The sequence below is a fragment of the Lygodium microphyllum genome, chromosome 4 (assembly GCF_053477565.2).
Source record: "Lygodium microphyllum isolate KBCC chromosome 4, Lygodium_microphyllum_v1.1.10, whole genome shotgun sequence".
NCBI classification, from domain to species: domain Eukaryota; kingdom Viridiplantae; phylum Streptophyta; class Polypodiopsida; order Schizaeales; family Lygodiaceae; genus Lygodium; species Lygodium microphyllum.
Genome location: NC_141138.1, coordinates 33056864 through 33071070, shown reverse-complemented (window position 1 = coordinate 33071070; position 14207 = coordinate 33056864). Strand labels below are relative to the sequence as shown.

The 14207-nt window shown below is 35.2% G+C and overlaps 1 protein-coding gene across 2 annotated transcripts; it reads left to right on the top strand.

The window, feature by feature from the left end:
- The first annotated feature begins 6613 nt into the window (after positions 1 to 6613).
- LOC148036928 (putative pectinesterase 53) lies at positions 6614 to 13787 on the top strand. Of its 2 annotated transcripts, none has more exons than XR_015690766.1 (5): positions 6614 to 7069; positions 9359 to 9530; positions 9659 to 9865; positions 12778 to 12898; positions 13484 to 13619. XR_015690766.1 is itself a non-coding variant. In XM_087677210.1 (5 exons), the coding sequence occupies exons 1-5, from the start codon at positions 6720 to 6722 to the stop codon at positions 13632 to 13634; spliced, it is 1125 nt and encodes a 374-aa protein (XP_087533336.1). In that variant the 5' UTR covers positions 6614 to 6719; the 3' UTR covers positions 13635 to 13787. The 2 variants fall into 2 exon arrangements, 1 of the variants encoding a protein (XP_087533336.1); XM_087677210.1 differs by having other exon boundaries at positions 12654 to 12898; positions 13484 to 13787.
- Positions 13788 to 14207: the final 420 nt, after the last annotated feature.

Here is a 14207-nt window from a genome sequence, read left to right as displayed (position 1 = left end):
CTTGCCTAACTAAGCATACTATGAACTCACTCCTGAATTATTCTATTCATGGGCTTTAGAGACATACTCACCTCCATTATTTGACCTTAGGTATTTTAGCCTATACCTAGATTGGTTCTCAATCAAAGCAAGCCAACGCTACAATGTAGCACTGACTTTCAATTTCTGCTTAATAGGATATGCCTAGACCTTATATGTCTTGTAGGGTATGGAACCAAATACAACTAAATGAACAAGAGCCAAAGGCTCATCAATGTATCTCATACCAGACTTTTTATGCATATTACGTGTTTGCCTGCCATATAAACAATGATCATAAGACTCAAAGAACTTATAGTCAAGGAGCCGAGGCTACTGCAAACATGCAAGAATTTTCATACCTTTCAAGGATATATGCCCAAGGCGATGATACCAAAGTGATACATGTGGAGCTGCATCCCAACTGCCAAAACATGGTCAACTAATTTAGATATAAGCAAGGGTTAGAGAGTATTGAACTAAGCACCATGTGTAATGACAAGATTCCCATAAGTAATCTTCCATGAGGAATCACGAAAAGAAACTACATAACTTGCATCATCCAAAGTGCTATAGATAAGGCTCTTCCTAAGAGTCGGTATTGCATGATGTACATCATGAAGATCAAAAGTACTGCATGAACCAATTAGACAACACCAATACCAACTATGTCTAATGCCAGGTCATTATCCAAATAGATAAATCCAGTCAAATTGCAATATGAGTGAAACCACTCTCTATGAGGGGTCACAAGAAATGAAGCCCCTGAGTCTATCAACCAATACTGAGTATACCCTGACAAATCATTAGTCAGTTGTGAAGTATCAAGAGAAGAAGCTACAAGTATGAAATCATAATCAAAATTAGTCTACATGACATTAATCTTTTCAATCTTAACACCAGACTTGGTAGGGACAATGCTGTGATAATTATTTTTGTTTTGTACTTTACTCTTCTCATTTTCTTTGCACTCGTCCACATGCATTTTATGACACTATGGTCGAATATGTCTTGCTTTCCCACAATAATGACAAGTCAGCGAGGACTTATGACCATGGGATTTACTGTGAGACTGTCCACGTGACTGTGAATGAGACTACTGAGAGTCTCTTCGACAATGGTCATTACCACTCTTGCCATGATTTCCTCTAACTATCAAAGCATGAGAGGTGCATGAAGCATCGACATTCTTTCTATTAACCTCTTCATTCAAGAGTGTACCCTCTACATCTTGCAAATTCAGTCCATTAGTAGAGGCATGCTTACACACATAGGAGTACAAAATGTATTCCATGATTTAGGAAGTGGAACCAAGAGGAATAAAGGGGAGAGATTGCCCTTGAATTCAATCCCCTCTGAAGATAAGAATGAAACTCATTTAAGTGGACTAACATGGAAGTGTCCTCCTTCATGTGAAGGTCCATGAGTTGCTTTAGCCAATACATCTAAGAAGCTGGGATCTACTTGTCATAGACATTGCAAATCTTATCCCATAAGTCCCATGCGGACTGCCCACCAAGACAACATTATAAAACACTTGCTTAGATAGGGACAATATGATGGTGGACTTACATAGCTCACCTAATTCAGCCCAATCCTCCGCATCAATACGTTTGGGCTTGACATCCTTATGTTTCAAAGGCTTAACCTATATTTTTTGCACTACAACTTGCCAGATGTGGACCTTCCAATAGTTGTAGTTAGGGCCATCCAACTTGTCAATATTGAAAAGTTGGTGCCATCCAACTTGTCAATATTAAAGATAGCACTATTGTTGGAACCACTAGCCATACTGAGACTAAGTAAATGCACAGAAGGGAAAAACAAGTTTTTGTAATAACTTGCAAAGCAACCCTAAAACCTCTGATCAAGCTGAAAACAAGTGGTAGTGACCAAGTAATGAGTTGTCCACAAACTCAATGCAAAGAACCATCAAATGGAGGTGATTGCTCGCATAAATATTGTAGTATACTGCAATTATAGCATGCTAAAAATAAAGTACAACAATAGGAGATCAATGCCAAAGAGGAAAAATTAATGGTACAAGACAAATTGCAATTGCCAGGGAATAGCTCCAATTAGTAGTGAGTGAATCTGCAACTGGTACTGAGAACTATCAAATAATTAGTATGTCAGATTGAGATACATCCCATAGGCATGACCATCATGCATAGAGTAGGTCTCATGGGTAATAGAAGAGACCAAGCAAAAGCACAATATACTAAGCAATGTAACAGAAGCTCAATACATAGAGAACAAAAATGCATAAAACCAAGGTGCCATAGCATCCAATGTGGCTCAAAATGGAACCACAAGTGTCACCCTAGATATATCCAAGCCCATACATATGTGCCAAGTATGTATTTTAGCATTTGTTTGACTTGAGAAGTATATAAGCTTTCAATGCACAGAGCTTTCAAGTAAAATACTTGCTTTCCATTGTATATTCAAAAAAAGAACCTTGTTTCAAATTGAGCAAAGAAATCTCAAACCTATGCAGCAAGCATCTCAAGACATGTACCAAGCATCTTAGCATTAATGCATAGGTGTATGAGCATAAATGAAGCTCAAACAGTGAAGTAATGGCTACCCCTATTTATATTACAATAAATTGTCATGAATGTATAGATAATGGTTGAGGTATGCACTTACAAAGGAAGCTCCAATGGGTCCTAGTAAAAGTTGGGAGAGGTGCTAAACCTTTGTTAGAGGCTATAGGAGCTATAGGGGGTGCCAATGTTTGCTAAAGTGGCAGGGACATGAGCTAAAAAAAGGTGCAATTCACACTGATGATACTTCTAGCCCTCTTGCTCCCAATGATTATTAGTGATCACTTCTTGAGGCTTAAACAATGGTTTTGAAGTTTTGGAACAAGCCTTAAGTGGAGAAAGCAACCAAGGAAGAAGTAGGAGCAAGATTCATATTTTGGCAAGAAGAGGGATGAATTGCCATGGAACCTTCAAGCTAAAGCTTTTATCGGGCTAAAGTAAATTGAAGGGGAAGAGCTCCTCAATGCTAATGCAATGCCTCTGATACCAGCTGAAGGGAGTGAGCCTTGAAGTGGAAGCACGAAGTGGAAGCAATAGCTATGGTGGAAGGAGCAAGAGCAAGAGAGAGAAGAAGACACAAGATGTGGAAACTCCAACTGTCACAATGTGTGATTGGCCTTTCCTTTATTCAAATTTCATTGAAAGAATAAATAATAAAGTAAGAGTGATGGGCACTTGCCACTTGTAGTATATGAGTGTGCGAGTATCTATACACGCTGTGGATACATGTAACTAGGCACAAGTGCCTTTACCCCTAACAAGCCACTTTTCTAGCCACTTGCCACAACATCCTTTGTCAAAGTAGGTTAGGATTTCAAGTTTCTTTTGTTTAGTAAGCTTCTTTGAAATTAGAGATATTCGTAGAGGATTCCAAGCATACTTATATTCAATATTGTCAAAATCAGTAATGTGTTTATAGGAGTGTAAGTAGGTTGATGTTTCCAAAAAATATCAAGATTCTTATAAAAAATTGGCTTACACTTGTGCAAACCATCTACAGTGAAGCACTCCTCTTGTGAGTAGCCCTTTCTAGACATTGTATGGTGGATTTGGAAAACAAGCTTAAAGTAGCTTGTTTACCTTTTTCTTTTTGTAGCAACAATATGTCCAAACAAAGTCATCATAGCACTAAAGGCACCAATCCAATAATGTTTTGGCTTCAGCCCTCATAGCAAGATCCACCTTTTTCTTTTTACTGCAACATGTCCAAACAAAGACATCAAAGCACTAATGGCACCAATCCAATAATATTTTGGCATCAACGCTCATAGAAAGTTCCACCTTTTTGAGGTCTCAATGATGCTTCTCCACCATTAGTTCAATGTAGGAAGATACAATCTCTCCTCCACCATCATTTATTGTTGTAAGAAGCGATCCATTAAGATCCAAAATGCTAGATGACTTGTTTTCAAACAAAGGATCCTTTGAAACTTACCAATATCAATACCCTAGCCCATGCTTAACAGAATGTTCCAATACATCATGTATTTTCTCATATGCATACTCAACCGAATTAGCATGTACCACAACATGTTCCACATTATCATGTGCCAAATTAACATATTGCACATGAGCATGCATGAATCAACATGTTTCAATATATGACCATATTTAAGTATATCATGCAATTTCTTAGCTACATGCTCAATCACATCAACATATTCCACAATTTTCCACATCGGCATGTTTTAGAATATGAGGCAATTTCTCAGCTACATACTCAACCACATTAGCAGGTTCCACATCATCATGTTCTAGTACATCATGTACTTAATTAGATACATGATCAACCACATCAACATGTTCCACATCGACATGTGCATAACCTAAGGCATCTTCTTTGTGTGCTCCCACATTTGCATGTGACTCAACTACATGAGTGTCGCCATCTCTTTGTATAATGTCCATGCCTTGCACATGAGCTATATTAGCTATACTATTTGTTTCTTGGGAAGCTACATTGGCTTTTACATTTGCATTTTCTTTCCCCTATTTTGGTGCTTCTACATCTACTTGACTTTGTGTGACACATATCTCACTTCCATGCTCATACTACGATTGCCTTTTCCATCCCTTGTCCATTCTCCCACATTATCACATTTGTTTTTTTCTTCCACATCTTTTTCCACTAGTGATAACCTTATTCTTAGACCAAATTTATAGCCTTGCTACTTCTCAAGATTTCTACGAATATGTGTTTGTTTACTTCCTACCATGTATAAGTTGATTTGGTCTAAGAATAAGTTTAGACCAAATCTACCTCTCCTAATGAGGACCAACTCATATGACATGACCCTACAAACAACACAATATTTTGCCTTTAAGTCTCAAAATTGAGGACCAAATCATATGACATGACCCTATAAACAACACAATATTTTGCCTTTAAGTCTCAAAATTGATCCCATGATGGTCACATAACTCAAATTGCACAAGTGAATGGATTCACAAAATGAATGGCACAATATATTGATTACATAGTTTGAGTTTTATGACTATGTCAAAACCACACAATACAAAAGGAAGGGAAGGTGCAAGCACAAAAAAACATTAATTTCCCTAGATTGGGCCAAAAAAAAATCTAATTGCATGAAATGTGATTACATATTATTGTAGCATTACAATGGGGGGTGCCTTTAAAAGGGCTTCAAGCAACCATGAGAGGTATAGGGTGGTTGCATTGGCTACATAGTGACTGCAAATCTACCTACTCTTAGACTCTTCCTCATTTCTATTCTTGGTTGGAGAGCACTGCCTTTGCTTGCAGCTGTATAAGCACTTTTCTTTCTCATTTTCAACTTTCAAGTGTGCAATCTTGATTTGCTTCAACTTATTTTGTACTATTTACAGTTCTTATAGAATTTTAATAGAAATATTGTTAAGGATGCTCTTGAGCAAAACACAATAATTGCTATTTTATCAAATAAAAAACTACTTGAAGCCTCATTGGTGGAAGATTCCTTCTCAACTACAATGGATGGGCCCTCATTGTTCTCCTCCATCTCTATACTTGTTGGTTGCATATCTTTTTCTAGGTGTTTTCTTTTCTAGTCTGGTGCATTTGTAGGAGTTGGAATACCATTGAGTGACAAACTATGTCAGCCAATTGAGTCAGCTTGTGAGAAATAGCTCCTTGCATCAACAAGCACACGAGTCATGTAGAAACACACATGTATAAATAAATTACAAATAGAAAGGGAGTGCATTTAAAAGGGCTTCAATCAACGGAGAATGTGGTTACATTGGCTACATAGTGACTGCAACTCTCTGACATGCTCTTAGACTCTTTTTTATTTCCATTCTTGGCTGGAGAGTATGGCTTTTGCCTGCACAGTAGAAGCACTTTTCTTTCTATTTTTTAGCTTCCTACTAGCCATCGCTTCAAAAGTGTGCAATCTTGATCTACTTTAACTTCTTCTACACCATTTACAATCCCTACAAAATTCCAAAAGAGATATTATCAAGGATACTCTTGAGAAAAACACAACGACCATTGTTTACCAAATACACAACTACTTGAAACCTCCTTGGTAGAAGGTTCCTTCTCAACTACAATGGGTGGGCTCTTATTGTTCTACTCCATCTCTAATTTTATTGGCTCCACATCTTTCTCTTTAGGTATTTTCTTTTTTTGGTATCCATCTAGAACCAACAGATACAAATGTATTTTGGTAAATTTTGAAATTAAGATATTTATTGTAATAAAATATTAGGGCATTAGGTAAATTTTCTTTTTCTTCATATGAAAACGTTTGATAAAGGTATACGCATTTGGGGATCCGGTCAAGTGATGGATTTGCACTTGAAATGTAAACGACTCTCAAGAAGAAGAGTGCGAGGAAGGAGAAGATGATTGAGAATTTAGAAAGAAAAAGAAGCATGTAAGGATTGAAAGTCATGGAAAGGGAATGATGGGATGGTAAAAGATTTGTAAACCCAAATAAGAAAAGAAAGCAAAGGTATGATGGGAATTAGGTCCACAACACACACACACACACACACACACACACACACACATCTCTCTCTCTCTCTCTCTCTCTCTCTCTCTCTCTCTCTCTCTCTCTCTCTCTCTCTCTCTCTGTCTGTCTGTCTGTCTGTCTGTGCGCTGTCGAGTCTTCTTCCATGTTGATCGGTATTCTTTGACGGAAGAAGATGAAGGCTGCGCCATGGAAAGGGGCAAATAGGGTGGCAGTCGGTGGTGCCTTGCAGATGTCCTTATATTGGCTGTTCATTGCGGCAGCTGGCAGCGCGTATGGAGGAGGTGGGGTGCTGGATGAGTCGACGATGAAGGCTGCTAAGAGGAAAGCGTCTGGTGAAATATATTGCTGCAGAGACGTGATGATATCGGAGAACGGGTCTCTGGCGGTGTCGCCTGCATGGATAGTCGTGGACCAGCAGGTGGGCGCAGGCGGCCACTTCACGAGCCTGCAGCATGCCATCGACTCCATCCCTCAAGGCAACAGGCAATGGGTGCACATCCTCGTGCGAGCTGGCCTTTACCTGTAAGTATAATTACTGCCACCACCACCCCAGCCATGATCCCTTGCTCGCTCTCATCTCTTACGCTCCAAACTTCCAGCATATTTGGAATCCCAACATGTCAAGAAGCCGGAGCTCAATTGGTAGACTCGGTGGCTGTACTGGCGCTGCCACACTAGTCGCCATCCTTTGGGATGATACTCTCTGGGGTTTTGGGGAGTTTTCCCAATAATAAGCCACCTCGCACGAGTTATTTTTTAAGAAAAATTTGGACTCCCAACACAATATGTATTGATACTTCTACTTCTTCAATGATCCCTTAACTCTCTATAGTAGCACCTCTCAATATCCCTTATGTCTCTCCATAATAATATCATCTATCCATATCTCATGTAGGACCATTCTCTATAGCAGCACATCTCAATATCACATGTACTAGTGTTACTACTTGCAATGATCCGTTGAGTGTTACTACTACTTCAATCATTCCTTTACTCTCCTCTAACATCCCCTAGCATCGGATATAGAATTAGCTTTACCATTTCTTCAATCATCACTTCATGACTCCCGTTATAGTACTAGCATTGCTCAATGTCACATGTTCTATGTGATGTGCTCATATGAAACACTTATGTCTGTGCCATTGGTATCAGAACATAGAGGCATTTGAATGTTCACATGTTAATATGATGGAGGAATGATGCTAGTATTTTTTTTAAAAAAAAAAGGCTAGATGTTAGTAATTTTGCCAAACCTCAATTGCATAATTGTCCCCAAATTTGAAGATTCTAGTATCTCTTAAAGGGTTCTAAACCTTCCACATCAAGTCAACTCAAATCTTCAAATTCCTAAGAAAATTTGCTTCTATTATCCCTCCAAATGCTATAGGTTTTAGCTAATAGAAAGTGGTACCCTAAAATTACCCTTAAAGTTAAAGTTCTTACCAGCCTTGAAACTTGAGGACTAGAAAAGTCATGGAAACAATTGACAAATATGCCAGGCTCAATTGAATTGGATATGACTTTTCAAAGAAAATAACTAGCATTGCATGCTCAAGTTCTCAAACATTAGCACAGGGAATTTCCCAAAGATTAGCATAAAGAATTGAAACTAGCTTACTTTTCTACACTTGTTTGGGTGCCCTTCAAGTTTAATTAATAGCATTCTCATTTATAAAGTATGTAAATGTGCATAGTTGAGTCCTAGCTCAGTGTTGCTAATATAAGTATTCAAATAAGTAAGCCAATACTAAGTTTGAATATACCTAGTCTTGACTCCTAGCTAAGTGCTGCTAATGTAAATATTCAAATAAGAGAAGCTATAGCACATGTTAAAAGATTTGGCTTATGGAAGGCTTGCTTCTAGATAAGTAGTTATAAACCTTAAAACCTAGCCATGCATGCATAGAACTACAGATAATAGAGTTTCTCGCTAGTCCTACAAAATGTAGACTCATTAGAAAATTTAAAGAGCTACATATCATAGAGTTTCTAGCTAGGTATGCATTATAAAGTACTTAGGAAAGTAAATGCTCATTTTGTTAGAGTTTCTATGTATCATTGAAGCATACACAAATTTGTAGTAGCTTTTATTTTACAAAAATCAAAGTGTAATTTGTGAAGCTTTAGATAAGAATGCAACTACATATTTTAAATGAAAGTTTTTTTAAAAATGATGTACATTTGTTGTTAAGTAATCATTTGCTTATTTACCCATCATGGGCAAATACTTTCATGTAGTGGTGAAATAGGCTCCCCTTGAGTTAGCCTAATGGTGAGGGTATCAATCCATTGACCAATACACATGTATGCTATATGCCTATCCAAATGGACTATGGTATTAGGACTTATTTTAGATGACTAAGTTGATAACATGCTTTAAGCACACTTATAATGTCATACAATGTAATCACACAATAAACTATTTCTTGAGATTCCTCCCATATCTCGAAGCACTATTTTTCTTATAGGCTTGGTCAATTGTAAGAGAATTGCCTCAAGTACATCATTGATGTCATAAAGAGAGTTTGGATTGGTGCTTAAGATTCATTTGATTAATAATTTCAAAATCCATGACTTTCATACTTTTCACTAATAGGCCCAATTCAATGTCTTATAGATGTATGAAAAAATACTTATTACTTTTGGAGAAAAAATTTAGATACACTTTTACTGCAACAAATCCTTATGTCCCTTCAAACTCTCTACTATGCAATACAAACTATCTTCACATTTGGATGTTATATATTTAAAAATACACTTGAAGACCTAGGATATTTCAATTTCTAAAAACTATTTTACTTTTATACATAGAGAGAAGATTACCATCCCCTATACCAAGCCCTATATAGTGATACAAGGAGAAGGGAGACTCAAAACTATCATAACTTGGCATGATAGGGCCAGTACTTCCTCTGGCACAGCTAATAGTGCAACATTTTCTGCTAATGCACCTTATTTTGTAGCCAAGTCAATAACATTCATGGTATGTAATTTCTCTTGATCTCATGAGTGGTGATAGGCTCTACAATATTAGAAAACATGTATATCTCTCTACATATTTTTTATGGCTTACAGCCAATAAACATCTTAAAATATTGATTCATTTGCTAGAATATTGCACGACCTCCACTTCCAGGGGAAAATGGAGGCCAAGCTGTTGCTGCACTTCTTACAGGAGATATGATGGCTTTTTATCAATGTGGATTTCATGGATCACAAGACACTCTTTTTGACTACCAAGGACGTCATTACTTCAAGAATTGTTATATTGAAGGATCAATTGACTTTATTTTTGGACATGGGCAATCCATTTACTCGGTAAAATCTTATATGTCTACTTGACTTGGAGGCACAACATGTGAGCATGTATGCACTTAAGAAACTTAAACAAAAAATAACTTTTTTCTTGCCATGTTTTGCAATTACATGCTTCTTTATAATACTTAGTCATGTGCATATGTTGATACACGTACAAAAGCATGAATGAACGTATGCATGTATTTAACAATAATATTTCAAATTACTTTTTGAGCCTAATGACATATATGTCATATGGATTAGATATACAAAAGTCAAAGTATGCATATATATATAAGTTTTCATTCACATGTTTAGTGAATAAATGTGTAGATATGCATGAAAAAATGGTGTGTAGGAAAGCAACTGAAGGCTATATATATGCTTGAATTGTATGTGTGCATTTATATACATACTAATGCCACATAAGAATGCAACATATATACATATACACATCCGTATTTGCATATAAATTCACAACATGCATATGCATAAATACGTACATATGTAGATATGTACAAAAATAGATCCATACAAGCATCCATACACATACTTCTATACATATACATATTCATAGTCTTTATATGAAACTATTAGAGTTTGAAAATTGGGTAAATCTATCATGAGAATAAATGTGAAATGTGAGATAGGTAGGCCATTAAAAATATTCTAAACAATGGGGAAAACACATACCATCAATGGAATGTTGTGTAAGATTGCATATTTTGCTGACTATTAAAGAAATTCTAAAGGAATTTAGATATCAAAAGCACGGGGGATTCACTAGTAGTAATAAGGAGACATCACCTGCGTGCAAGAAATATATGACAATACCCCTTATCTACCCCCTATTTATGGGACCTTACCTTATAAAATGTACCTTCCTTCCCTTAAATAACCCCCTCCCTTACACTCACGTGGTACCATATGGTAAACCCTAGTGGAACCCTCGGGATCAAAAGGTGGATCTCCAAAGCAAGTATAATTATGAGGTCTCTAGATACACAAAGAGTCCATAGTCTTGTCCACCTAAGCAACTTTGTGAATACACCTACCATCTAAGAAGAGCATCCTAGTAGCTATAATGATTTGCTAAATAAAAAGGATGAGAATCTTGTTTTTGAAGTAGCTAGAGAGATTATGCAATAAGAGTGAATGGAAAAGCTCATTAGAATGATAAAGTACATTGATAGAATGAGGGCAAGAAATAAGATTTCTTTTTATTGTATACCATTTGTGGGCTAAGAACTTACCAAACAATGAGAGTTCAATGTTCAAGTGCACTTAGTAGTCAAGTCTTCCACACTATTTTGGTTTCAAGTGAATATTACATGACAAACTTCATTTAATAGACTTTCTATCCATGACCTTTTAGGGGTATCTAAATGTCCTTTACAACCATAGTATTTAGTTTTGATAACAATTGAGTATTCTTTTGTAGACTCTAGTCTTACAACATGATTTCAATATAGGCACACACATGAAAGAGTCAATCATTTTCTCAAAGATGTGTGTGTGTGTGTATATGTATATATATATATATATATATATATGTATATATATATATATATATATATATGTATATATATATGTATATATATATGTATATATATATGTATATATGTATGTATATATATATATATATATATATGTATATATGTATATATATATGTATATATGTATATATATATGTATATATGTATATATGTATGTATATATGTATATATGTATGTATATATGTATATATATATGTATATATGTATATATATATATATATGTATATATGTATATATATATGTATATATATATATATATATATATAGTATATATGTATATATATATGTATATATATATATATATATATATGTATATATGTATATATATATGTATATGTATATATATATATGTATATATATGTATATATATATATATATGTATATATATATATATATATATATGTATATATATGTATATATATATGTATGCATGTGAGATGCTTATATACATACATAGATAAATAAAAATAGAAGCTTGTGCATGCATGCACACATGCACACACGTAGTAACATACACATATATAAACATATCCACATGTATACACACATGGCTACACATTCATACACATGCATATACATTTATGCATGCAAATATAAATAGACTTGTTCATACATACATTCATTCATGCACATGCACACACACATATGCACAAGCATATGCATACACACTTGCATGCACTCGTCCACTCACCCATTCACACACCCAATAGACATATATATCACACATCCCCTACAAGAAATATACACACATTTACATACCCACACATGCATAAGCAATCATGTATAGACACACATATGATTCATGCATTCAATATTTCTACATGCATTGTACATACATGCATGCATGCAAGCTTGGAAAAATTTGCAAACATGTACACGAATGCCCAAATACATTGCACGTAGAATTCCAACAATGTTACAATTATTGCAAAAATAGAAAATGGCAACAACACAAATAAATTGCATTGAAAGAAGACAAAGTTGAAAATAATACACATCTCACCCCTTGCAAAGATGCATTTGCATGTGCATAGCACCAACAATGAAGAATTAATAGAGTCAATAGTGATATGTAAGTATATACTCTAAAATATTGTGCATATTGTTTTCATGATGAAAACATATTATTTGTTTTGCATCTTAGTTTAGGCCATGTAAAGGCCTTTTTTGAATGAGAAAATAAATTACATACTAATAACATGCATGACAATTGAAACTTACAAGAATAAATAATTGTTGCTTCTTGCATGTAGGGGTGTAGCTTGGTGGTGAAGGCACAACCTGGCTATATTTCTGGATCAATAACAGCCCAAAAGAGGGATACTCCCTTTGATACTAGTGGTTTTGTTTTTATTAATTGTTATGTGTATGGCATAGGTCAAGTCTATTTGGGACGAGCATGGGGTGCATACTCAATGGTGATATTTCTCTACACATACATGAGCGAGGTAGTTACACCTCAAGGATGGGATGATTGGGGAATCATTGAGAGACAAAGGTAAAGTTGCTTGTTTTTTCTTAAATATTCAAACTATATGACGTCCAAACTTCAAAATTCTATGTATTTTTTATGTATGGAAGTTATCAAGGGGACCTTTAAATATGCTTAGTTTGAACTTGAGTAGGCAAAACTAAAACCAAATAATTAATTGGTAAAATAAATATTAGTTATTATAGACAAACGAAAAAATGTATTCTTACAATGTGCACATTTAATAACATGTGCAACAAAAAATACTTAATAGGTGCACAAATGCGCACATGTGAAAATGACATATACTTTGTGATAGAGGACATGAACATATAAATTTATATGTATATGTTCCTACACACAAATTATAGAAGACCATGGACAAAACACACAAGTTTAATGAAGAAATATATAGGCACATAAATGTGCATGAATGAAAAACCATACACACAGATAATTGTGGATAGAAAGTCATGTAGATATGTATGTGCACATAGAACTACACATAAAGATGTGCATGTGGGCACATGTATGTGTGCAAAATTTCTCAATTCAAAGTATAGAGTATCATTATCTAACTATTTCTGGCCAATTTATTGCTTTTGTATCTAGGACTGTATTTTATGGCCAATATAAATGTTATGGAACTGGAGCTAGCCTTTTGGGCCGAGTACCATGGTCCCATGAGCTAACTGATGATGAAGCTAGACCTTTCTTGGACTTAAATTTCATCAATGGAATTCAATGGTTGCTAAATATCTAAAGTGCTCTCTCTCTCTCTTTCTCTCTCTCTCTCCCCCTGCCCCCTTGTTTTTAATATAAATTTCCTTATACTTGTGCCCACAAGCATGTTTGCATGCCTTTGTACAAAAGTTTTACCCTATTATTATTTAATGTCATAATGTGATAAACTATTCTCCAATCCAACAAGAATGACATGTGATTGGTTTCTTCTTGGAATGAGAATTGAATTTCATTGTCTTGTATGGAGATATTTAATATTATCACTCCCTATCATTAAGTTGATAAAATGAATGAAGCGCTTTGGAAGTAATGAGTTTAGAGAAAAGTACAATATTTCTCTAGATTTTTTGTCACACTATTTTGATGATTAAGCTAAAGTAATCCATTCTTATACATGTACTCATTTGAGATATTAAAAACTTAGGAAGCTAGTTATTTGCATCTAATAAGGAGTCCTTTTATAGAACCAACTTACAAAAAATATTTTTAAAGCTTTGATGTAAGGAGGCCTATTGTAAAATTTTAGTTTTATTATGTAGGGAATTTGAAAAGGAGAGAGAGAGAGAGAGAGAGAGAGAGAGAGAGAGAGAGA

Excerpts from the sequence above, each read along its gene's own strand:
- LOC148036928 (XM_087677210.1), top strand. The coding sequence starts at position 6,720 with ATGAAGGCTGCGCCATGGAAAGGGGCAAATAGGGTGGCAGTCGGTGGT. Across the intron at positions 7,070-9,358 it reads GTGCGAGCTGGCCTTTACCT|AGAGAAGATTACCATCCCCT; the intron begins GTAAGTATAATT and ends TTTTATACATAG. Across the intron at positions 12,899-13,483 it reads GGAATCATTGAGAGACAAAG|GACTGTATTTTATGGCCAAT; the intron begins GTAAAGTTGCTT and ends TTTTGTATCTAG.